The sequence below is a fragment of the Nuphar pumila genome, chromosome 2 (genome assembly GCF_984573655.1).
Source record: "Nuphar pumila chromosome 2, dmNupPumi1.hap1.1, whole genome shotgun sequence".
NCBI classification, from domain to species: Eukaryota; Viridiplantae; Streptophyta; class Magnoliopsida; order Nymphaeales; family Nymphaeaceae; genus Nuphar; species Nuphar pumila.
In genome coordinates this window covers 113,583,311-113,611,008 of record NC_143250.1, presented here as the reverse complement: position 1 = coordinate 113,611,008, position 27,698 = coordinate 113,583,311, and the positions used below count along the sequence as shown (strand labels likewise).

At 35.6% G+C, this 27,698-nt stretch overlaps 1 protein-coding gene across 2 annotated transcripts; it reads left to right on the top strand.

Moving 5' to 3' along the window:
* Positions 1-359: 359 nt before the first annotated feature.
* LOC149846798 (B3 domain-containing protein At3g19184-like) lies at positions 360-27,698 on the top strand. Of its 2 annotated transcripts, none has more exons than XM_089996583.1 (7): positions 360-463; positions 599-700; positions 3,196-3,224; positions 3,308-3,470; positions 4,056-4,262; positions 25,845-25,930; positions 27,414-27,698. In XM_089996583.1, exons 1-6 carry the CDS (start codon positions 398-400, stop codon positions 25,923-25,925), a joined length of 648 nt encoding a protein of 215 aa, XP_089852709.1. In that variant the 5' UTR covers positions 360-397; the 3' UTR covers positions 25,926-25,930; positions 27,414-27,698. The 2 variants fall into 2 exon arrangements, with proteins under 2 accessions (XP_089852709.1, XP_089852708.1); XM_089996582.1 differs by having other exon boundaries at positions 27,409-27,698.

Here is a 27,698-nt window from a genome sequence, read left to right as displayed (position 1 = left end):
GGATCCGCTTTCAAATTTTAGTTTTGGACTCGGTCTACTACTAAAAAGTCGGACTCGGATTCAGACTAAAAATGATCTGGCCCGTGTTCGACCCGTTTCCACCATCATTCAAAAACCAGTACGGACGTCCTTTCTGAAATTTCAAAGTGTGTTTCAAACGGTCATTTTTTCCCCCACCTCCGAGAGAGAGAGGGGGAGGGTAGTCATGTTCTGTACTCCTCTCCTGTTCCCCTAGAAAGCCCTATTTTCTTAGGTTGGTGCTCTCTCTCTCTCTCAAGTGTGTGCAATCTCCGTGGTTCTTTTCTTTATGCATAGAGCTAAGTCTTCGAGGATGGTGGTGGCAGCAACGAAATATGAGAACATCCGTAAGCGACGGTTGGAAGAGAACAAAAAGCGTATGGAAGAGCTGCAGCTTCCCTCTCTATCTGATAATCTTCGGAATTCCGCTATCAAGCCCTCTCCTGTTTGTTTCTGCATAACTTGCTTGGTTGTGTCTGTTTTTTCCTACCATCATTTCCTTAGCCACATTGTTTCCTTTTCTTTTCTTTTCCCTTTTTTTCCCTCTACCTTGAATCTATATGTTTATGCATGTCATTAGATCAAGAAGGTGAAGACTACGATTAATCGGCGTATAGACTCGTTCTTTGAAGTCAGAAGATCATCTAGAGTTGCGAACAAGCCTGCGCCAAATTACAAAGAAGTTGGTGCTTTTTATCTATGATTTGCATTTGAGCCTTCTCTGGCTTTCAGATTGTGTAGAGAAGAGAGGTTTTCTTCTTTTATTGGTTATATTATGTGACATTTCAGTTGATGCAGATTAATTTTGTGCCCAACTTGCAGTATTTACCTACCAACGTAGTGTTAAAATTGTTTGCTTGCCTATTAATTGACATTTGCTTCATGGCATTCCCTGAAATGTTCTATGCATGCTTATTGAGTAAGAAAAGTTGTTTCCCTCTGAAAAACAGAACAGAATGGCCACTTATGTTGATGTGTTCATGATAGCTTTTGAACAAAAGTATATAAAGGTGTTATCTTGCTATTTCATATGAACATCTTGCAAACACCCAATGCGTTATTTGAATCTTAATATACACGAAGTGATTGGATGTAAGGATGACAGTTCTCCATGTTTGTTATTTTGGGATGGATTGCTGTTTGTCATTTTTTCCAACTTTATATACAACGAAATACCTTGAAAGCTACTTTTGGGATGAGTTTGGTTGCAGCTGATCTTAAGTACACGGATTTTGGTCTGCTCACCTAATATCTGCAGTTTCTGCAAGCATGGTAATTCAAATCCTCAAGTGGCCTCAACTCTATTGTCTTTGAGTTGGGTTCCCACACATCTGACTACAAATCTGAGAGTTCGAGGTCTAAATTTGTTCACATTGAGATTTTAAAAACTTTGTTATTTTCAATCTAAGGTAATCAAACACAACCAGTTTCCAAACACCCTTTGATTTTCCTATTACTTTCAATGTCTTTCATGTTTGTTCTTTTCTGAAAACTAACAGATTTTACTTGGACACTGTTTGAAAAAGGGGATATACTGAGTTTTCTATGAGGTATAGGATGAAATTTAATTGATTCGGTAATCAATTTCACCAAGATAATTCATCAGATGTATTTTTTTGTCATGCACATGCTTCTGGTGTGGGTTTAAGAACTGCTAACATGATCTGGTTTGTAGGTCTCAGATGTATGATGTGCACTTTGTGTTGTCTTAGATGTATGATGTGATTTATGGTAGGACATAATTGAGCTCCTTGTTTGAACCACTTTTCTATAGGTTTAATCATCTTGTTAATGCATCTCAAGTTACACCTTTCTACCACTAATATCCAATAGTCAAGCAAAAAATTTACAAAGTTTTGGGCACAATTTAATTTTAGTTTTGACAAATAGATATCTATGATTTGTTTCCATTCAACACATAGGACACTCATATCAGGTTTTCAAAATTACTAAATGGAAAATATCATATATGGTATTCACTTTAAGAATCTTGCTAAATATTTGATTCTGGAGGCCTTGTGGGTCATATTTCCCATAAGCCTCCATAAAATTTGGAGATCTTCTCAAGTGGTAAATGTGTCTGCAGATGTTTAATGATTCATGTGCATCAGGTCCTTTATTGGACCACTTATGTGGCTTTAAGTGTAGCCTATCGTGTAATTTCAAATCTCATGTACAATTTAAAATAAATATCATAAAAGCTAAGTTTTTTCAAAATTCTTTTAGAAACTTTAAGATTAGGGTACTGTGTTGAAACTTCACATTCTGAGGCTCAAGATTTTTCGATTTTCTCACTCATATTCCAAAGTATGCATTTATTTTAAATTCATCTTTTTAAAGGTGATTTAGATAGTGCAATTTCTCCTCCAACAATCAGAATTAATTTGGGAGAATGCATAAATTTGCATCCATAAGTCGTTTCAAGAGATAATCTTTTGTAACCAACGGGAGCTCTGCTTGTCTGGTAGGAGCAGCTAGTGCACATCACCTTGTGTTGGGATGTTGTAGGTTCAAAACCCAATGGTATAGTTGTATAACTGGTAGGGGTCTGCCTAACCCCAGCTTGCCTTTAAAAAAAAAAAGAGAATCTTTTGTAAATCGTATGTTATATTAGAATGAAGTGCAAAGTTTCAATTGAAGTTGATTTCTCAGTTGATCTATATGATTGTTCAAGTTGTTAGTTTTGCTCATCTGTAAAACTTATTTGCTAATTTCCAGATCAACAAATCTCATGAAGAAATTCTGGTTCTGGAGCACATTAACATTAAACATAGTCCATAAGCCTTCATTGACACTATCAAACAAGTATAATGCAAGATATGCATGTGGAGAACATGAACATTTTTCTAAAGATGATGTTACCCTAAAACAACTTATCTGTTTGTACTTTATTTGGTGATTGGCCATCAGCTTCGACTTTGCCTATTCTCTTTTGGATTCTGAAGTAGAGGGAATAATAAAATCTAATATAATATACCACCACATTTAGTTGCAGAATAATGCAAATTTTCTGTGGATGTTTTCTTATATGTAGAACTTAATCATGCTCATTTCCTTGGTAACTTTGTACCTAGTTTCACCAGACCTCTTTATGTGATGTATCAATTTGTACTTTGCCCTAATATATGATCAAGTACCTCATCCTTGTTTTTAATATGCCCCTTGATGTTTTGGCAGACAAACTATGATGAACTAAAGCTACCAAGGTAACTTTCAATGTATTCCTTGACTTGCCTTTGCCTTCTCTTACTTTTTCTATTATTTGCTTATGTAATGGTGACCATTTCAGGAGGAGCTACAAGCGACCTCTTTTGATGGGTAAGCATGCTTCAGATGAAGCTAGGTCATGTGCTATTGAGAAAGCAGAAAGCATCCAAGCTGGCCTGGATCCTAAGTTTCCTAGTTTTGTTAAGCCTATGCTTCACTCACATGTTGCAGTTGGGTTTTGGCTGGTAAGCATCATCTAAATCCTGATGTAGTAGGTAGGACTGCATATGACCCAAGCTCAGTTTGAGTCTGGGATGTAGAAGCTTGCCTTAGTGTCTTTGCTACTAAGCTCAGGCTTGGCTTGTCTAAGCTCAAGTGAAGCTTTATAACAATACATTTTTTCCCTTTGATACCAAACAAGAGGAGTGAGTTTAAACCCATGATCTCTCCTTTGAAGTAAGAGAGGATAACCATTATATAAATATATATATATATATATATATATATATATTTATATTTATATTTATATATTTATATTTATGCATGTGCATGTACACATGTATGTGATCTAGATGAGCTTTGAGATGAAACAAGCATGAACCAAAGGAGCCTAGGACTAGGCTTGGGCTTGGCTTGTTTATAAAAGATGAATGGACACAAGCTTCTTGCCAGAGGCTCAGCTCATTGTGAAGCCTATACATAAGAAAGTATAGTATGCCATTTTTTCTTTACCTTTTTAACGCTTTGTTACTCTATCATCTATTGTAGATAGCTTAGAATTTAAATGGTATTACATGAGAGTGACTTATTCTTGTACAATTTGTTTATAGGGGCTTGCTGTGGAATACTGTAGACTGAACCTTCCAAAACGCAATAGCATTATGATTTTGGAGGATGAAGATGGGGAATGTTATGAGACAAAATTTCTTGCCCAAAAGACTGGGTTAAGTGCTGGGTGGATGGGGTTTTCTCTTGCCCATGAGTTAATTGATGGTGATGCTGTAGTTTTCCAACTAGTTGAACCAACCAAATTTAAGGTAATAGCCTATAGTACTCTGCTTTGGCCATGCATTACTAATTTAGTGCCGTTATTTTCCTTATTTTATGCTCTTATACAAAATTTCAGATTGTCACATTTGGAATTAGTATTTTGATGATATATCAATCTAAGACCCATAACTACATACGAAGGTTGACTCTTGTTTCTTACTGCTTCAATATGCTTACTACCATCAAATGTGCAAAATGTTAGAAAATACCCAAGGAATTGACCAGAGGAATTTTAATACTTTTTTTTATTGTATTTTGGTTGATTTATTTGAGCTTCATATGTGTTGTAGTCATTTTATTTAGCCTGTGTAATGTTGTATTTATGATGTACCATAAGGACAATTTTTTTCTGCCCAGAAGGGTAATTGTTCTAATATAAATAGAAGTCCAAGTCTCAAAAGAAAAATACCTTAGGACTTCCTCCCCTTCACTTCTTCCATCAATCCCAAGATCTGTCATCTCTCCTTAAGCTCTTCTCAAATCTCTCAATCCTTTTACAGACTTTCTTAAGACTTCTTATTCTTTCATCAAAAACCCTTTTGAAACCCAAAAATGCCTACTCTCTCTCTCTCTCTCTAGCCCTGCCCTTTTCATAAATCTCAAATCTTTCAGATTTTCCTTAAATTAGCTTCAGATCAGCTGCCATAAATCCATTTCCGTTGTTGATCTCAAAAAGAGGAAAAAGGTCATAACTGTGCTGATGTTAGGTGATTGTACGGTTGAAGTTATCAACCATCTGAATGCAAGTGTGAAACTTCCTGCTAGTCCTCTTTCTTTTGCCAATTCTTTTTTTTAGTCTTCCTAAACATAAAACTTCTATTTCAAAATGACTTCCATTATTTTCTCCTTTCTTCTACAACTTTTGACTGAAAAACTGAAGTCTTGCAACTTCCTAACAGACAGATATCGCCTTTTATTTGTAGTTTGGGATTAATGGGATGCTTAGATGAGTCCAATCCAGTGGCGTCAAAATTCCTTACTCATGAACATTGCCACATCGTACAAACTGCTGAGCATGATCAATGTGTCTAAACTTAGAGATAACTGTGTCTAAACTGCTTAGCCTGTGTCACAACTATCTATTTGATAAATAGACTACCATCAAATGTCCTTAGATGGTGATACTCCATATCATGCATTATATAAGAAACTCACTTTTATGATCACAATGCATATGTTTATGTGCACATTGTTAAATCCCTCAGGGATAAGTTATCTCATAGAGCAAAAAATTTTAAGTATGTTGGATAAGATAATAATAATGATATGGGGTATAGAATCTTCGGCATATTTCATGGTATATTTATCTCTACACATTGTTTTATTATGAGTGAACCTATAAGTGGACAAACTCAGATGATAATTGTAAAGCCAAAAAAAAATGTGTCGGACACGTGTCGAGCATGTGTCAGACACGTGCTGAGTCCGGTCCACCGTGTTGGACTCTGATCGGATCCGGGCCTGACCCGAACCCAGACCCAACCTGGGTTCTGGAATGTTCGACTACATCTTTTAAAAGATGCAGGCTGAAGAGGCGAGGGGCAAAAAAAACCCTTGTCCCTTTCTCTCCCCTCTCGCCCGCCCGTCTCCGTCCCCTTCTCTGCTGACGTCGGTGATCGAAGCCGTCGACGACCTCCGTGCACCGATGATCCCGTCGGCGACCACCCACTTCTTCTCCCCCTCTCTGTCGCCCGTTCTCTGACCATCGACGACCCTCACCGGAGCTCCGGTGAGCCCCCCCTCCCCTACGTCGTTTCTCTAGGTTGAAACCCCCTCTCCGACAGCCTCGCACCACACCTCGCGTCGCTCTCTCTCTCTTGGTCCGTGTTTCCGACTACCGCAGCCCCGATGCCGACTTCACCTCGTCGGACCGTAGGTAAACTCTTTGATGAAGATAAGGGAAGTCAGCAACCATTGTTTGTTAAGTTTCCTAAATCTCTCTATCTCCCTGTTGGGATAAGATTGAGTTTCCTCTTTCCTCTCCTAAATATCCTCTTTCGGTTAATTAGCTTTGCTATAAATATCAGGATGCACCTCGTATGATTTATTGGAAGAAAAATAAAGAGTTGCAGTGGTTGCCTATCGTGGACGTAGGTCTTAAAGACCGAACCACGTAAATTGATATGTCTGCAAATCGTGATGCCTGTAACTCGTAGTGCCTACAAATCGCAGTGCTCGTAAATCGTGATGTCTGTAACTCGTAGTGCCTATAAATTGATGTGTCGGTATATTGCGGCACCTGTATATCGTTGTGTACTTATAAATCGTCATGGTATCAAAGCGGGAGTTGTGATCCTATCGTTCACTTCGTGCTAATCGCCACAGTGCGTTGCCTGCTTCGTCATGGCCAACACATCCGAAAAGATTGTTATTCAGGAGCAAGTATCGATACTCCTTCTCTCAAGATCACCTTTATCTTACTCAATGGTTCAAACTATATTTTTTGGGCCAAATCAGTGACTCTATTCTTGAGCGTTAAATCCAAGTTAGGTTTCTTCAATGGGAAAACTCCCAATCCAAATAAAGATGAAACACAAATCGATGAATGGCAATCAACCAATGACTTGGTTATGTCTTGGCTTCTTAATTCTATGGAGCCTAAAATCGCTGAGAGTTTTTTATTTCTCCATACCGCTGAGAAAATTTGGACTACGACTAAGGAGTTGTACAATTAGCAAAATAACATAGCTCGCATGTATCAACTCACCCAGACCCTACACGAACACAAAAAAAACAACTCATCCATGTTAAAATGTAAAACTGTACATATATGTATATATAATAATATTATATTATTATATATATATATAAATACATTTTTCATTTCTTTCTTTTCTGTAATTTTTTTCCTTTATTTTTATTTTTTGTCTTTATGTCATCTAGTTCAGTTTGAACTAGAATGACTGTTGCTAGTCAAGTCCTGTCCAGACTTACTAGCAATAGAGTTGTTGGACTGACACATTCCAACAGCTCTAAATAGAGCTGTTGGACTGTGTCCAACAGCTCTATTGAGTCCTCTTTCAGCTGTGTATATAAAGGGGTGCAGCCCCTCTTGTATTTCATTCCAATGCTTCTTAAGCAATTGGTTTTTCATATCAATAAAGAATACATTTTTATTTTTATTTTCTTTCCAGTTATACCCTTTTTAAGGGTTATGCTTTAGTGTCATTCTTGACACTTGCCCTTGTTAATCTAAGCTCGTGTTTCGAAGATTCCCATTTCATTTCATGGTATCAGAGCCGCAGAAGTACTAAATCTTGAGGGAAAGCTGCATCGGTTTCCGTGCCCATTTGCAAAAGTGTTCGCCACTTGAATAGAAGTGTTTTATCACTTCATTGGAGAAGATTTCACATCTTGTTGTATTGTTTTTTTTTCTTTCTTTTTCATTTTCCTTCTTGTTTCTCTTCTATCCCTATTCTTTCTCTCCTTGTAATCGATGGATGACAATGATAAAGTCACCATCATGCCTATGAAACTAAGCGATACGAACTATGTAACATGGGCTTCAATCATGAAGCACCATATATGGGGAAAAGGCTTATGGGGGATTGTGGATGGTTCCGATTCGGAACCTAAGCTATCTCTTACTAAAAAGGAGGGAGATAAAGAGGTCCCTCTATCGGAAGAAGAGAAAATCAAGGCTATTGCCTCATACGAGAAGAAATGGAAAGAATGGAGAATATCTCATGCGAAGATAATGTCATGGCTTATCAATAACGTTGACATTAAAAAATGCTCAAGTCTTGCCAAATTTGATCATGCTGATAAGGCATGGGAATACCTTAAGAATATGTATTCCCTTAAAGATATTGCACACGTGTGCAACCTTCAAGAAAAAGTTCGAATGATGACACAAGGAGACAAAACTATTCGTGAATATTACAATGGGTTGTCCGAACTTTGGGAAGAACTTTCCCTTTTAGAACCAAAGTGGCATTGTGCCGAAGACATCGAGCTTCGTCAGAAACAACTCGATGCTGAACATTTTTACCAGTTTATCACTGGATTAAGGCCGGAATTTGAAACCACTAAATCGACCCTACTTCACCGGGGAAAAATTCCTTCTATTGTTGAAACTATTGAAGAGTTAACAATGGAAGAAAAACGTCTCCGGAAAGGTTCTTTAAAAATTGAAGATGATTCCGTTTTAGCCGTGTCTAGACCAGGGAATCATGTTCGATCATATAGGCCTCCTCACTTTAACCGACAAAATGGTGACTATGATAAGAAGAAAGTTATTTGTCATCACTGTCATGAACCGGGACACTACAGGCCACAATGTCCCAAACTTAAGGAGCTGAGAGAAAAAAGAGCTGAATTGCTGGATCGGAGCCTAAAGATCAGGATGCACCAGTTTCCCTGGCCCAACTAATGGAGATTCTTCAGCCTCTCATCAAAGGTGCCTCTTCCTCATCTGAAGCTTCAACCGGCGCAGCAGCCTCATCTTTTTCTGATCTAGGTAAAATTTCTTGGCTTCTTGACTATGGTGCATCTTTTCATATGACCCCAAATAATCAAAGTCTATTCAAATGTGTTAAAAATAAAACAAGTGTGTCAAAGGTCTTTACTGCTGATGGGACTTCTCTTGAAATAGAAGGAATAAGAAATTTTGAAAAAATTTATAAAACAATTTTTTTTTTATTCCAGAAATTAGACATGTTCCCAAATTAAATTTAAATCTTTTATCTGTATCTCAAATTTCTGATTATAGGTGTAATATTTCTTTTTCTTCTCATGATTGTTGGGTACAGGATCGCCAGTCAGGCAAGCTGATTGGGGAAGGCCATAGAGAAGGAGGACTCTATTACATGGATTTTTTAGAAATGCCGAAGAAAGCTTTTTGTTATAATATTCAAAAAATAGAGTTGGAACTGTGGCATAAGAGACTTGGTCACCCACATATAGCCAAAATCCAACATTTTCCAAATCTAGGGAAATTTTGTAACTCTGAATCATTTGATTGTAAAGATTGTATTCTCGGCAAAATGAAAAGATTATCATTTCAGAACAGAACCTTTTTTTTCTTCAAGACCACTTGAATTAATACACTCGGATGTTTGGGGTCCTGCACCAGTAATTTCTAAAGGAGGATTTGTTTACTATGTTATTTTTGTCGATGATTTCTCCCGACATACGTGGATGTACTTTCTCAAACATAAGTCTGAAGTATTTTCATACTTTCAAACTTTTCATAATATGGTTAAAAACAAGTTTCAAAATGATATTACTATTTTTCGCACAGATTCAGGGGGAGAGTTTTTATCCACATATTTTCAAAATTATCTTAAATTGCATGGCATCACACATAAAAGATCTTGTCCTTATTATACACCTCAACAAAATGGACTGGCAGAACGAAAACATCGCCATATTATAGAAACCATAGGACTTTATTAATAGCAAATCAAGTCCCGAAAGACTTTTGGGCAGAAGCTGCCTTAACTGTCACCTATCTCATTAATAGGATGCCATTTTCTTCGTTACAAAATATCACTCCCATTGAAAAACTATGAACATTTCTCCAGACTACTCTAGACTAAGAATATTTGGGTGCGATTTCTTCGTTACAAAATGTTTCTTCGTTACAAAATGTTTCATATTTACTGACAAAAATGATAAACTTTCCCCTCGTGCGATTCCCTGTGCCTTTTTAGGATATGCTGAAAACCAGAAAGATTATAGATGTTTTGACTTCAAAAATAATAAACTATATGTGTCTAGAAATGTTTCCTTTCTTGAAAAGGAGAGCTTCTTTGATTTTAGAAAATTAAAAGACGTCACTGAGTACTCCTTTTTGCTAGATCTAACATCAACATCTGATGAATATGACCTTGACTGTAACTTTGATGATGATCAAAGAATTATTGATCTTAATGTTGAAAATGAAGAAGTTCATAGAGATACTAGTATTTTATATTCCAGGCGACAAGAGTCTAATCCTCCATGTGCACTTGAGAAATATTCTAACATTCCAACTAGACAATCATCCTGAATCTCGAGGCCTCTAGGAAAGTTTGTATCATACGAGTCTTTCTCACCCACATATAGGGCAGTTATTGCATTAATTCACTCATATGAAGAACCATCCACATATTTTCAAGCAAAAAATGATATCAAATGGATAGAAGCCATGAAAGCTGAATTAGATGCACTTGAAAAGGCTTCTACATGGAATATTCAAGATCTTCCTCCAGGGAAGAAAACTATAGGATGTCGATGGGTTTATAAAATTAAAACCAAGAGTGATGGTACTCTTGAAAGATATAAAGCCCGTTTAGTAGCCAAAGGTTATGCCCAAGAATATGGGATTGATTATGAAGAAACCTTTGCTTCGGTGGCTCGTATGACTACTGTCCGAACCTTAATTGCCTTAGCTTCTATCAAAAAAATGGTCTATTTTTCAAATGGATGTCAAAAATGCTTTTTTAAATGGAAAGCTAGTTGAAGAAGTATATATGGAACCGCCTCCTGGTCTAAGTATTCCTAAGGGTAAAGTCCTTCGCTTAGAAAAAGCTCTTTATGGACTTAAACAAGCACCAAAAGCTTGGTATGATAGGTTTAGTCGTGTTTTGATTGATATTGGTTTTCAATTCTGTTTAACTGACACTGCTTTGTTTATTAAGAATTCTGATGCAGGGATCATTGTGCTTCTTCTCTATGTGGATGATATGATCATCACCGGAAGCGATAAACAGGGAGTTGAAACAATCAAAACACTTCTTAAATCTCATTTTGAAATGACTGATTTGGGCTTGTTGAGATATTTTTTAGGCATTGAAGTTGCTTATTCTCCTAGAGGATATTTATTATCTCAGACTAAATTTGCTTTTGATATTGTTTTCAGGTCTGGTATTACTGATGATAAGAAAGTTGACACTCCAGAAGTTGTTAATGTTAAAATGAAGATTGATGATGGAGAACTTCTTGCAGACCCTACTCCTTACAGACAGCTTGTCGGGGCACTTTCCTATCTATCCATTACCCGACCAGATATAGCACATGTTGTTCATACAGCAAGTCAATTTCAACATGCTCCTACTTCTGTTCATATGGGAGCAGTCATCCGTATTATCAGATACATCAAGTCCTCTCTTTCACGAGGACTTTTCTTATCTTCCTCCTCTTCTCTTGATTTAATTGCATATACTGATGCTGATTGGGGAGGTGATCCCAATAACAGACACTCAACCACTGGCTTTTGTGTCTTTTTAGGGGAATCATTGATCTCGTGGAGGTGTAAAAAGCAGCAGAAGGTATCTCTCTCATCCACCGAAGCTGAATACAGAGCCATGGCAACCACGACCATGAAAGTAGTTTGGCTCCGACGACTGCTTGCTGACATGGGAGCTGAAGCAACAAAGGCTTCACAAATGTGTTGTGACAACAAAAGTGCGATCTACATTGCCAGTAACAGAACATTCCACGAACGCACCAAACACATCAAAATGGATTGTCACTACGTCAGAGAGGAATATCTACACGGGATAATTGATCTGCCATATGTCACTTCAGAATGTCAGTTAGCAGACTTCTTTACAATGCCTCTCGCTGCTCCCCGATTTCACTTTCTCTTAGACAAACTTTCGCTCATTGTACCGTAAGTTTGAGGGGGAGTGTTAAAATGTAAAACTGTACATATATGTATATATAATAATATTATATTATTATATATATAAATACATTTTTCATTTCTTTCTTTTCTGTAATTTTTTTCCTTTATTTTTATTTTTTGTCTTTATGTCATCTAGTTCAGTTTGAACTAGAATGACTGTTGCTAGTCAAGTCCTGTCCAGACTTGACTAGCAATAGAGTTGTTGGACTGACATAGAGCTGTTGGAATGTGTCCAACAGCTCTATTGAGTCCTCTTTCAAGTGTGTATATAAAGGGGTGCAGCCCCTCTTGTATTTCATTCCAATGCTTCTTAAGCAATTGGTTTTTCATATCAATAAAGAATACATTTTTATTTTTATTTTCTTTCCAGTTATACCCTTTTTTAAGGGTTATGCTTTAGTGTCATTCTTGACACTTGCCCTTGTTAATCTAAGCTCGTGTTTCGAAGATCCCCATTTCATTTCAATCCATGAGTGAGTATCTTGGAAAACTCAAAAGTATATGGGATGAATTGGACTATATGGCCATCTCTTCTTCAAATGTTTACACTATTCAAAAACTTAAAGAACAAGGATTTTTTTTTCAGTTTTTATCCGGGCTTGGATCAGACTATGAAACTATTCGAAGTCAAATTCTCTTAGGGCAGGAATTACCATCTCTTAGTAATGTTTGCTCTATCATCTTGAGGGAAGAAAGCCGTAGAAAAGTAATGATGAATAATACCAAGTCATTCATTGAAGAATCAGGTGAGAGAGTTGCCTATAACATTTACTCCACACCTCAAAATACGAAGAATGAAGATCGATCGAATAAACACAAAGAAAAATGTCTCGTTTGCTCTCATTGCAAAAAGGAAGGGTATCATAGAGATAAGTGCTGGTTTCTTTATGGTAAACCTAACAACTATAGGGATGAAAGGAAAGATACTACTAGAACTAAAATGACCTATCTTGCTAAGGATGATAATATGTTCTCTCTGGACTCTTTAAGAGATTTTCTGAACAACATCGAGGGAAGCAAGAAGGACGTCCAGGACGTCCCTACTGTTGCTGCATCAGTTGTCACGTCTGTTGAGACAAGAATGTATTCTTTCTCCTCAAAACAAAAACCGAATATTTGGGTTATAGACTCAGGGGCTTCAGATCATATGGTTTAATCTGCAACAAATATCCAAAACATGCGACCAGTATATGAGAAAGGTTCGGTAACCATAGCCAATGGATCCTTCATCCAAGTCGGGAGAAGAGGAGAAACATATTTGTTTGACAAAAAGATTCAGTCCTTCACATGCCGGAGATTTCATCAAATTTATTATCTATCTTTAAACTGATATAGGAACTAAATTGCAATGTTGTATTCTCTCCATACAATGTTATTTTTCAGGATCGTCTGACGCACAGGAAGATTGGTGAGGGGCGTCTTGAGCAGGGCCTCTATGTGATAAATAAAGAAGACTCAGCTATGATCTTTAGTCGAAACGTGAATAATGGTCAGAGATGGCATCTCAGGTTGGGACATCCTTCCAACAGGTCTCTTTCAGCCTTGGTTCCTGATGTTGCTTTTGACACTCATATGTGTGATGTTTGTCGATATGCAAAGATGACTCGACCTCCATTCCCAATATCTGACAATGTTGCTAGTAAATCGTTTGATCTTGTTCATTCAGATGTTTGGGGGTCTTGCACCCACAACATCACATACTGGTTTTAAGTATTATTTAACATTAATTGATGATCACTCAAAAATGACATGGATATACTTGTTCAAATCCAAGGATGAAGTTTTCGAAAGATTTAAGAATTTTTACAATATGGTTTACACGCAGTTTGATACCCGGATTAAGGTTTTGAGAACTGACAATGGGACATAATTCAAAAACAAGAGTTTTGAAGACCAAAATGGCTTGGATCATTAATGTTGAGAAACTATGTTTTGATGATACATGATAAATATGCTATGCATTATTGTTACCCCTGAACCCAATATTGAGGTTCTTTCTCCTGGCCACGGTTTTAAGGAGAATCCACCACTTTACCTGGGGGTGGTGTGTAGACACAACTGTTGTTCTGGTATACCAAGAAATTGACATTATTGGATGTGGCTGTCCTTAGTGTACTGACATTAGGTGTAGTAGAGGTCTAATGTTTCGAAGGTTGATTCGGTCGAGGGCTAAGTTTGAAACCTAGTAATAAAATACAACTTGTGTACTAAGTTATCATGAAAACCCTACCTGACTTCGAGAATTTTTACCCGTTTGGTATATCCACGTGCAACAATAATAAAAAGAGAAACTTGAGTTGTGTGCATTCTAATAGGAACATGCATGTGCACTGACATAATAAGAGAACTTGATTAAAGATAATAATTTATTCATGCATGTGCACTAACATCATGCATTTTCCTGTTATACATTAGATCATGCATATTTACTTGTTTTTCTTATGTATGATGCATAATTGACATTATGATATTGCTGTTAGAAAGTGACTTGGAATACCTTGGGTTCAATAATGAACCCATACTTATGCACGTAAAGTGCAAATATACCCATTAAGGGGAAACAACACACGCACATAATGTGCCAATACATAAAACCCATAAAAAGGGAAAAATATGACTTAAAGTCATAAGTTACATATCATTGAAGAATAATGGAGAAGGGGTGGAAACCCCATTACAATGGAGCATAAGCTCCCTCAAGAATTAAGAAAATACAAAGGGGAGAGCCCCTATTTATAAGCAAGAAAATGAGCCACAAAGGGGGCTCCCAAGAGAGTCGTTGGGAGCCCCCAACGGTCACATATGTGACCGTTGGAGGCTCCCCAACGACTCTTTGGGGAGCCTCCCTATGTGGCACAAAAGCCAAAAATTAAAAAGGGAAAAAAAGAAGAAAAATAAAAAATAAAAATGGAAAATTACAAGCAATATTCCAAAGTGGAATATGCGCAAAATAGGAATTTACAGAAATACCCTTTTGGGTGAATAAAGAATACATATTTATATTCATATATATATATAGATATACATATATATATATATATATATATGTATATGTATCTATATATATATATGAATATAAATATATACGAGATTACAAATGACGATAATACACATATTTTAACATCCCCCCTCAAACTTTGCGGGGAAAAAACCCAAAAGTTTGGAAAATCAAAGGGAAGTCTTGAGACGAAGTCCAATTCTTCAAAAGTCTTTAAGAAAAAACTCCATCTTCATGACAGTTTGAGCTAGGTCTTCAAGTCCAATTCCCCATCGATCGAATCCATGATGCATCTAATGTTCCACATCTTTAGCGATCCTGTAGAGAATCAACAAAGAAACAAGTAAAACATATCTTTGCACTTTTACTCAAATGGACCATTTCTAACTAGCATAATTATGGATGACCTATGTTAGAAATTATGCAAATTATGCAGAAATGACACTTAAAGTTTCAAAAACATACATCATGTTAAAACAAACTGAGCGGAAACAAATTATGCAAAAATAAATTGCAAGAATGCATAATGCATTCATAAGGTCCAACATTGGACAAATATAACCCCATAATGGAGAATAACAAAATGATCCACAAAGGGATACCACAAGAAGCCTACGAAGAGGCATAAAATACATATGCTTTATTGAATGAGAGCCCAAAAAAGGCCATAAAGAGCATATGCATATACTTATCATTAAATGAATTAATACTCAAAGAACTCATTAATGATCATGCTTCAAACATGTAATGAAGTCCCAAACAAGAGAAACGAAGTTTCCAAGCATACTTTAGGCAAAATAAACCCAAGAGTTCAGAAGGTTTTAAAATCATTTATGAAAGACATACATAATACTCATTTTGCATATAAGGGTGGCAAAAACCATAAGCACTTAATATATAGATTAAATGCTAAGAAATCAACTTGATATGCATATCAAAAATATGATTTGCTTGAAAAACACAAGTCATGAATGAAATTTTGCAAATTTCAACAATAGTTTATCCATTACAAACATCTTCCTCATTAGTCCTCCAAAACCCATAAATCAAGTGTATAAGCTACTAGATCAAGAATATAAAGCCATTAAAGGCCAAAGACACACACAAAGGTGTGTAAAAGAACCTCTTGTCTACATATAATAATACTTGAAATAAGTGCATCTACGACAAGAACAAGAGAATACATGCCAACATGAACTAAAAAGTATCTCTTGTCTACGTAAAAAATACACTTAAAACCAAGTATGTTCAGCTACTAGAACAAGAGTAATAAGTCAACCATGGGCTAAAACATAATACATCTCTTGTTTACATATGATAGCACTTGAAATGAGTGAAATAAGCCAATCATGGGCATACATCTTAAGCGACTAGAACAAGGTCACAAACGCCAACATAGGCTAAAAATCACACACCATGGTGTGAATCAACGTGCCTTGTCTACATATAAAAACACTCAAGACAAGTGTGTTCAGCTACTAGACCAAGAGAGCAAAAGCCAACAAAGGGCTAAAAACACACGAAGGTGTAATAAAATTCTTGTCTACATATGATGACACTTAGATAATGGGCATAAAAGGAAAAGACTTTTGAGGCAATAAACTTGTAATGAAAATAAACCTCAAATGAAACAATATTCCTTTTAAAACATGAATACTCATAACAATAACATTTTGGAATAAATGCATGTAAAAGTATCTTCAACAAGATGATAAAATAATATTCTTTAGAACAAATGTGTGAACATACACACACCAAGAACACTTGTGAAAAAATACAAGAACACATGTGCACAATAGGCACAACATTCGGAATCACAAATGTGCAAATGCACTCATAAGATTCATAAATAAAAGATTGGGCTATAATCCCAAAACACCTTGATTTTAAATATACCTTAAAGCATTTAAGGTTTCAAACACCATATGTCCATCACATTTACATAGAAGCATCCATAATATCAATGGCCACAAGAGAAAAAATGAGTGTCACACTCATAATTAGATATCAAATAACAACTCATTTTAGAGTCCCAAGGTGCCCATAACTCACCTTAACAACCATCTATAATATGGAAGATGGACAATCTAAAATGATACAACACGAGGTGCCCATAACTCACCTCGACAAATATCTCTAATATGACAATAATAAGGCCAAATAAATGATGCATAACATGTGATGGACAAATATAAATGCCACAAAAGGGCAATAAACACATAAGGAATCATTTTCCAAAAAGTTTTTACAAAGAGGACCGATTAACAAATTGAATCAAAGGTCCAATATAATCCATCAAAAACAATTTCGCATAAACACGAATTATGCCTAATCTTTAAAAGAAGTCTTGTATCAAAAAGACCACAACATAAAGAATTCATCAAGACAATCAAGCTTTTAATCAAAGAAATCATAAGAACCGTAATGGTTCACAAAGAAGGCTTTAACACAATACTCAAGGAAAAAGTACTTGAAAATTTATAGATTTGGGATTAAATCCCATACAACAAGTTTTAAATATTCTTTGATTGAGATGAGATATGCGGAAACGTACAAAGTGCTATAAGCACTTACAATGATTTAAAAAGGACTCAATATCTAAATTCATTATGTTTTTCACAATAAGAAATGTGCATAAAGGCTCCATAATGCAAGAATGTCTACGAAGAGACAATACACATGTAAGCACACAAGGCTTTGTAAAAGATGTGCACGAAAGCATTCATACAATACTTGAACAAATACACACCAAGGTGTAAACAAACATGCACTAAGGCATGTATACCATAAAAAAAGAGGGAATGCATACAAGCGCAAATATTTTGAGAAGCAAATGTGCACAAAATACAAAAAAACACAAAAGTGAGCAAGTATGCACTTTATAAAAAGAGCAATGCTTGAAATTCTCAAGTTTTAATTATGTAATTACATGCTTGACAAGTGCAATTGAGGACAACTAAAACTATATTATGGCCAATGTAGGCATTTTTAAAGATATTATTAAGAGATTTCGAAACCTTATGAAAAATACAAACCAACAAGTTTATAAGGATGAAAAAATGAAATCATTTATACCAAAAAAGGATGCAATAGATGAACTATGCATTCTATGTGGGAAATTCCTTTTTTTTTTTAAAAACAATCTTTCCTAATGGTTTATCATAAATAATTTTTCAAAAAAAGAAACATTGAAAAACTTTTTTAGGAGTTCTTATAAGTTATCATTAACAAGAACTACTTTAGGATTCAACAAAGATTTTAGATGTGAGAGATTCTCATATAATGATTATATCAAATTTTTCAAAAAATGCACTAAAATCCATAATCAAGAGAGGAACTCAAATCAAATTAGGGTTCATATGAGAATTAAGAAATTTTAAGCAAAGATCATTATTTTAGCAAGAGATCATATATAATTTTAAAAGTTAACTTTTAGGTCAATCATGAAATACTTATTTAAGAACTATAAATCTCACATAATTGAAGGTAATTTTTAAAAAAATAAATTACTATTATATGCTATGAGTAGTTCGATAAATAGACACGAATTTTATATTTGGACAACAAACGATTTCACCAAATTTAGAAGGAGATATTTTCAAAATATATGAGCACACGAAATGTGAAAAGAAATAATTCAACTATCATGACCATCAAAACGAACAAACTATATGCAAGAAACATACTTTCAAATGCATAATACTTTTTGAGAAAAAGGATACATACCGAATAACTTCAAAAGCATAATACTTTAGAAAGAGCAATGAATACTTCACCATTTCTTGAGCGACACGCTTTCCGTTGCACCAAGAGACAACCCCATCGTGACCTTGCTCTGATACCATGTTAGAAAGTGACTTGGAATACCTTGGGTTCAATAATGAACCCATACTTATGCACGTAAAGTGCAAATATACCCATTAAAGGGAAACAACACACGCACATAATGTGCCAATACATAAAACCCATAAAAAGGAAAAAATATGACTTAAAGTCATAAGTTACATATCATTGAAGAATAATGGAGAAGGGGTGGAAACCCCATTACAATGGAGCATAAGCTCCCTCAAGAATTAAGAAAATACAAAGGGGAGAGCCCCTATTTATAAGCAAGAAAAGGAGCCACAAAGGGGGCTCCCAAGAGAGTCGTTGGGAGCCCCCAACGGTCACATATGTGACCGTTGGAGGCTCCCCAACGACTCTTTGGGGAGCCTCCCTATGTGGCACAAAAGCCGAAAATTAAAAAGGGAAAAAAAGGAGAAAAATAAAAAATAAAAATGGAAAATTACAAGCAATATTCCAAAGTGGAATATGCGCAAAACAGGAATTTACAGAAATACCCTTTTGGGTGAATAAAGAATATATATTTATATTCATATATATATATATAGATATACATATACATATATATATATATATATGTATATGTATCTATATATATATGAATATAAATATATACGAGATTACAAATGACGATAATACACATATTTTAACAATTGCATCCTATTGCATGTTGAATATTTTTACTACTTAAATAAAATTATGAAAATTGTTCTAGTAGTTTTCCTTTAAATTATTGCATGAATCTTATATGTATTTTTTATATTTATTTGTTTCATTAAAGAGATTTGTACACTTCTTTGGATTTTTAACACTTCTATTTTTGTGTTTTTCATAGCCTCAGATGTCCAGTGAAGTGACTTGCTTATGAGAGGAGTTACGAGGGGACTACATGACTGTTTGACATGCTCTCTTGGATAGCGTGACCCTTTTCTTTTCATTTAGTTATTTTTTGTGCACTCTGATATTTTGCTTTATCGCATGACTCTATTATTTTTAAATTAATAAAGTTGGCTTGCTGTGATTTGGAAGATGGGTGTAAGATCCCTTATGGTTTCTTCGGATTTCCTAGTTGTGATGGAACTGTAAAGGCCCCAGGTCTCTGTGAAGATTATCGTAATGGTTTAAAAAAAGTATGCACTTTTTTCTTGGGTATGAGTTGGGGTCGTTACAACTGATGACATTTTTTTTTGGTATACCAATAATAACAATTGTCACAACACCATCCAAGGCAAAGTGGCTAAAAACTCTCTAAAACCCGAGAGGCGAACCACCATATCGAGTTTAGGGCACAAACACACACAAAGTTTTAGTATATTCACGGTTTTCCCAAAACCACCATCCAGGATTCCCACATTGTGGAAGGGATATTCGGGAAGAAAAGTCAAGTTCTTTACACCGTTTCTCTTTTATCTTTTTAACAAAAGTCAAGTTCTTTACATAAGAACGTTTTGCAAATCAACATGCAAAACCTAACACGGGACCTTGGCCTGTTACAATTTAATAGTGCAATGAAATTAGAAAATCAATAATTTTACAGTGAATTTTGCAATACATACACAATCTTAGAGCAACACATGCTCTTAGCCCATATGGGCCTACAATGGTTCACATCTGACCACCTAATGTATCTTAAGCAAAATCCTTAGTTAACATGAACACACAGAGAGTTATTCAAACATGTTCACAATGCACATTCATTCACATACAACAAGAATATACATATAAAACAAATTGCATATGAATAGATGCTTGCAACAGGCATTTTTCATGATCCATCATATGCATAAACTCTCAAATGTGTACATGATCATATTCATGCATGTAATAAATTTCATGAGTTTCCATGAGTAAGACATAGAAAATAATCTAATGCATATCATAACCAATGAATACTTTTGCCATTCATACGCAATAAATCTGGGCATACTACATGGCTCAGGATACAGAACATACCCACCGAATCACAACTATACTGCCACAATGCACATGACAACATTAATATGCTATTGGCAACATTGTTCTGCCCTACAACAACCCACCGAAATTAATAGATCACATGAATAATAATGCTGGGCAGACCCTTACACAAGTCAACTTAATGGCCAAAAATCAAAAACTTGATTTGAGTAGTTGATTTTGGAGGACCGACCCCCAAGCAGTCGGCCAACACACTTAAAGTGGCCTGACCCTATGTGCATCGATAGATTGGTCCAGATCCGCAAGTGCACATAGCCGACACTACTCCATGTATATATATACACATATAGCATCAGCTCTCAAAAAAAGTTTTTGCATGACCAACAAAATTTTAGCATAACGGTTATGAATGTCAGTCACTCAATCATAACCTTGACAATAGCCAATTGGACAAAACAACGTATTGGAAATGCACGACTAAATGTATATTTATACCAACAATCAAATGCAAAAAAATAGCATGCTGAAAATACATGGCTGATGCGTATTTATACCAGCAAATCAAGTGCAAAAACAAACAACATTAATGCTAAAATCAAGTGCAAAAAAATAGCAGTTATGAACAAAAACATGTAGTTACAAATCAACAACATGCACAATTATGAAAATCAACAGCATGCAGTTATGAGCAAAAACATGCAATTTCAAATCGACAACATGCACATCATGTATTCGGGTCTGGTCAGCACCCAATATAACATGTATGATCAGCACACGAAAACAATATATTTTTGGATCTGGTCAGCACTCAATACAACATGTATTCAGGTTTGATCAGTCACCCAAAAACAATATATTTTCGACATTCATTGATTTTTAGCACATATATAAAACACGTCTTAATGACGGTCTTAAGAACATAGTAATTTCATTCCAAATTTTCATTAAAGAAAAGAGTTTATTGACAATATAATGGGACCTGTGACGGGTCTGGTTTACAATCTTAAAACATGCAAACACGTAAATCAGAAATCGTGCTTATGCCAAAGAAATCAATGGCTGATCTAACAACAACACACACACACACACACACACACACACACACACACACACACACATATATATATATATATATATATATATATATATATATATATATATATATATATATATGCAAGTACTTATATATAGGCTGAAAAAGGAGAAAATTGACCTATATATATGTATATATATATATTTATTCAAGCTCTGTTTTTTCTTTTTCTTTTCCAATAAAAATCTCACATAAACCGTAGCTTGAATCAAGAGAGGAACCCGTAGCTTCTACCAAAGACAAAAAAAGAGCGAAAAAACTTCAGCGGATGCCCAGAATGGGAGATCCTATTTTATCCTCCTTTCCTTCTCTTTTTCCTTTCTCTCTCCTCTGCCACGAGTTTCCCTCTTTCTCTCTTTCTCTCTCTTTCATTCTCCCTTCTATTTTTTTTTGTGTTATATAATTGGTGGGCTCCTCTAGAGGGTGACACCCTTCTAGAGTCCCCCATTTGGGTAGGAGATAGAGTTCTACTACTTCTCCTTTTTTTTTACTATTTGTTATTATGTATTTTTTTCACTTAATTATCCCCAACCACATTTGGGATTTTCTAGAGGGTGACGCCCCTCTAGAATCTGCTAATTAGGTGGAGTCCTACAAATATGAAACTTTTCCCTTATCTAGAAAATAAAAATTCACAATTTATATATATATGTATATGTATATATATATATATTTATTTATTCAAGCTCTGCTTTTTCTTTTTCTTTTCCAATAAAAATCTCACATAAACCTGATTTAGACTATTTTCCCCGTTTGAATTAAGAGAGGAACCCGTAGCTTCTATCAGAGACGAAAAAAGAGCGAAAAAACTTCGTCGGATGCCCAGAATGGGAGATCCTATTTTCTCCTCCTTCTTTCCTTCTCTTTTTCCTTTCTCTCTCCTCTCCCACGAGTTTCCCTCTTTCTCTCTTTTTCTCTCTTTCATTCTCCCTTCTATTTTTTTTTGTGTTATATAGTTGGTGGGCTCCTCTAGAGGGTGACACCCTTCTAGAGTCCCCTATTTGGGTAGGAGATAGAGTTCTACTACCACTTCTCCTTTTTTTTACTATTTGTTATTATGTATTTTTTTCACTTAATTATCCCCAACCACATTTGGGATTTTCTAGAGGGTGATGCCCCTCTAGAATTTGCTAAATAGGTGGAGTCCTACAAATATGAAACTTTTCCCTTATCTAGAAAATAAAAATTCACAATTTATTAATAATTACTATTTTATTAATTATTAATTATTAATTATTTATTTATTAAATAATAAATTTCAAGAATGTTTAGAGGCTATCTTTCCCCTCTGGGAGTCTTTTTAACATTTGATTTACTTAATTTAACCTTTTATATTGAATAAAAACTTTAAATTAGTTGGGCTTGAATTTCATATTAGGATTAGGATCAAGATCCAAGATCCAAATCCATATCTAATATCCATATGGGTCTCACCCTGAACCAGATCCTAATTAATATGGGTCTTTGATTGGGTCCAGATCTATATCAACTTGGATCAAACGGATCGGATCAGATAAGATCCGATATCAATCCATAATTAGTCACATCGAGGTAGGTCATTTTTTAAAATGCAATTTTCGGGCCAACTGTAGCCCGAATTCAGAAAATCAAAATATCAATGTTTTTAGAATTTTGAGACGCATCTAGTGATATATTACTTGATTTTTGCCTCTGAATTTTGCTAAATTTTAAAGGTCAAAAATAAAAAGTTTTACCAAATCTTGTTTTCCTAGTTTAGGTCTTGTCAATGGGTCATGGGCCATGGGCCATGGGCCATGCCCAGACTTAGCTAATTCCACCTAAAATCAAAGTTTTCAGTCATCTTTACAAAATACTTAGCCAAATTTTCAGAATTTCAGAATTTAAAATTATAGAAAACACTCAATAAACAAACTACCTGAACCCTAACCCAAACAATGATCCATACTTGAATGAAACCCAAAATTTGAACCTAAGCTACACCCAAACTCCTTCCAACTACCCAAAACAGGTCCCAGGATCCACCTCTTCCAAGATCCAACACCAACAGGTCAACACCTACGCACTCAAAGTGGAGTTTCTAGAGTTTTATGATCAATTGAATGTAAAGATATTCTTTTATTGGATCCATGCAGTTTAGTTCTACCTCGACTTCGAAACATCATAGGGTTCTATTTTGTTGGCATCAACACGACTTCGAGGATCAACCCAAGTATGGTGGGATGAGTTGTGAAAAAATCATGAAAACCAATGTTTGAGACAAATTCAGACATGGGAGGAGATGTAGCATTTGATGCAAACTAGGCTCGTTCCTAAAACTTCTACCCAAACCCAATCAGGTGAAACTGATTTAGATTACAATCCAGATAAATATCCTTTAGAGCCTACCTCAAATGAGTCATCATTACAATCCATTCAAGACCTATTCGAAGTCCTAGATCCAATTAAAGAAAATTTGGATCCAAAATCTTTTAATGAATCCAAGTCCATTATAAAATCCATTAACCCAGTTGTAGGTGAACCGAATTTGGACATGAACTTAAACCACTTAGATCCAAATAACAGAGAGTCTTCTTATGCCGTAAGCCCCAAAACCGACACCAATAAAACACTAATTTAGGCTACTTTATCCAATCCAAACAGAACTTCCCCATAGCCTACCTATACCAAAAGCTATTCTGGATCCAAATTGTAGTAACCAAACCCAAAATCATCTTATATTCATCATGCCTAACCCAAGCCTACTCCCAACCTTCAACTTGCTTAAATTGGATCAATACGAGTTTTCACTGTTAGCTATGCTTGAGGTTCCTTCAGAGTGGATCCATATTTTGATACAATCATCAGCTCCAAATTCGTTTGGCCCATTTCACTTTGAGGGAATATCATGTGACTATGGATGGTTTAAAAATAATACTCCTGGTTTTGGTGTACATATTTTGGTAGATCCTGCTTGGTTCGTTCAGTTGGTAGAGCATCATCGAGGTCTGATTCTATATTGTGGGCCAATAACCCACAAGGTGGAACATAATTGAAAAAAGCACAAGCGAGATCTAGACTTGAGGGCATGTCTTTTCCAACCCAGAAAGAATGATGCAGGAGCAGGAGAGAGTCACTACTGGGTCTAGAAGGGTCCATTTGGATCCATTTTTCATTATTGATTTTTTGTATTTATTTAGTTTGGATCTTGTTGTAGATTTTATTTAATATTTGATCTATCTTAGATCCATATTGGTTCTTGAGTCATGTTTGGATCATAGTTTCATATTGAATCTATCTCAGATCTGTAGTTAGAATTAGAGTTTCTAGGATTTTCCTCTTTTATTATATATATATTCATTGTAGAGATAGAAAGAAGGGAAGATGAATGAACTATGAGTGTTTTTTTGTGATTTTCTTTCAATTTTATGTTAATTTCCTTTTTTTCGTAGTTTCATAGTTATGCTAGGATGCCGATTAGTGCAGGGTTCAGGAGTGATCCTCCTGTCCACTGCATCAGATTCCCTCTCCTATTTTTAAAAGTGAAGAGGAAAGAGTTGTTCAGATCACTTTCCATTTCTTTTTTATTAATAACTCGTTAATGAGGGCATGAGAAGGAGGGGGAGGGCCTCTTATTTTTTTTGAAAAATGAGAAGGAAGAAAGGAGCCTGCTTTACACCACCCCTTTCTTTTTCTCTCTCGTTACTAAGAGACAAGAGAAGCATCCTCTCTTGCTCGGAGAAAAGAAGGGCTCAATGTTCCAAATTTTCTTTTTTTGTTATTGAATACAGATTTTGATCCAATCCAAATTCATTATATATATATATATATATATATATATATATATATATATATATATATATATATCATGTCCAAGTGTACTTTTTCAATACCAGTCATGTACGATACCTGAACCGTGTCAGTGTCCAAGTAGGATAACTTGACATGCGGTGTTCAACTGACATGAGTTTGAAAAATAGCTATGTCTAAACCATGTCAAGAAGTGTTGATGTCAGACACTGTTGAACATAAACACATTGGATCTCTAGGAGTGTCCAGGTAACATAGCCTGGAAATTTCAAATTCCCAAGTGTTTCTCAAGCATTAACATCTTAGTAACTTGCTAATTCTTATTTTTCATTTCACAGGTTTACATAGTGAGGGCAATAGAGCCAAATTGTAGCACTGATTGTGCAGATATTCTTCATGCTGAATCTGGAGCTAAATGACTCAGGTAAATAATATCCATTTTGGCATTAATTAGAATTTTCATAGGAAACAATGTCAAGATAAGCTGGTGGTTCACATTGGTGAAAAGACCATTTTCTACGCTATAGTGCAATTGGTCCTATAATTTCATTTTAAATAGCTTCTTATATAAAAGTTCAGTCAACATTCCTTTATCCGAATGTCCACCCCATGTTTCCTTTATCCCATCTCATGCTTGGACTTGTTTATGTTTAGGGGTGCCAACAGATCGGATTTTATCCAATATCCGTTTAGTCAGATTTGGTAAGTCCAAACTATAGTCCATTATAATCAGATTTAGATATGATTTTGACTTTTTTATGCTGAATCCGATGGATATCCAGACCAATGGATATCCGAATCTGATTCCATGTGGAAATATGTTTGGTATGAGCCATGGTTTTAAAATCCGGTGACTCGTCACCCGGCTCGTCCTTGAGTGACTCGTGGCCGGGTCATGTTAAGTTTATATTTTATATAAAATATGTAAAAATATATATATACTATGCATATTTTATACTATGTTATCAATATATTATATATAATATGCATTATATGATATTTTTTTATAATATTTTAATATATAATATTATTAATGCACGTATAACCATTTTTTATATATAATATATAATATTTATATTATATTTTATATAATATATGTAATTATATATGAAGTATATCATGTGTATATATATGCAAGACTCGCTGAATCATGCTAAAATTGGGCCGAGTTTTGTATACAATCGAGTTATATTGGATTTTGACCCAGTACTTGACGAATTCAGGCTGAGTCAACCGAGTCACCAGGTTGACCCGGCGAGTTTTCAAACTATGGTATGAGCTTTTTGACCATCCACATCTGAATCCAAGTTGGAATCCAATTAGCTAACATCTGATCAGTTGGATCTGGTATTGGCCACATCCTACACAAATCCGAACCATTTACATCTCCATTTATGCTACAAGAGCTGCTCGTGACTCGAATTGCATATAACCTGCTTGATGAGCTTGATCGAGTTTTATGTGAGCCAAACCAAGCTGTGACCAAGTGAGCCATGAGCAGCATGGTTCATTGAGCCAGTTTACCCATGCTTAGGCTCGAGAAAAACTAACACTCAAACTAGGCCTGACCATTCCCAAGGGGTTTGGCGTAGTGGCAAGGAACCTTGGCTGTACGGAAGGTGGTTAGGGTTCCCGTCAGCCTCTTGCATTGTCAAAGAGTAAGGTATCACCTTGCTTATACTGAAGCAAGGTGGACTCCCTGGGGGGCAAGGGGTGCGCCATGGGTTTACACCATCAAGATAGTGACCGTACGTACAGCAGGCATAGCCAACGCGGCTAGGTCTCTGATGGTTTCCCTGTTTCTCATGGAAAAAAAAACTTGGCCTGACCACGCCTAATGGTGTTTCGGTGATCATTTTAACCTGTGGATAGCTTCTGTTTATGCTATTTGTTTATGCGCAGTGCAGTTACAGCAAGAGCACCATCAAACGGCGAGCAGCAGTTTGCATGTTTTGTTCTTTGCGGACACTCATCATCCAAAAAGATGGCATCTCCCATGGTTTCTCTCTTTCAGCTTTTACTTCCAACGATGCAGACACCTACTTATTCAGACTTCACAATAGGTACCAACCCATATATGGTACTCACAAGAAAGGGCACCATCTAACCAAATTAGGATTTTAGGATGTGTCTCCCTGGACATGCTCAAATTTGTCAAACATTTGAAATTCTATATTGAAAGTGATAGTTGG

What these genes read in the sequence shown, in the direction of transcription:
- LOC149846798 (XM_089996583.1), top strand. Translation starts at nt 398, where the DNA reads ATGGAAGAGCTGCAGCTTCCCTCTCTATCTGATAATCTTCGGAATTCC. An exon ending in GATGAACTAAAGCTACCAAG is followed by an intron (nt 3,225 to 3,307) that starts GTAACTTTCAAT and finishes TGACCATTTCAG; the next exon opens with GAGGAGCTACAAGCGACCTC. An exon ending in TTGAACCAACCAAATTTAAG is followed by an intron (nt 4,263 to 25,844) that starts GTAATAGCCTAT and finishes TTCATTTCACAG; the next exon opens with GTTTACATAGTGAGGGCAAT.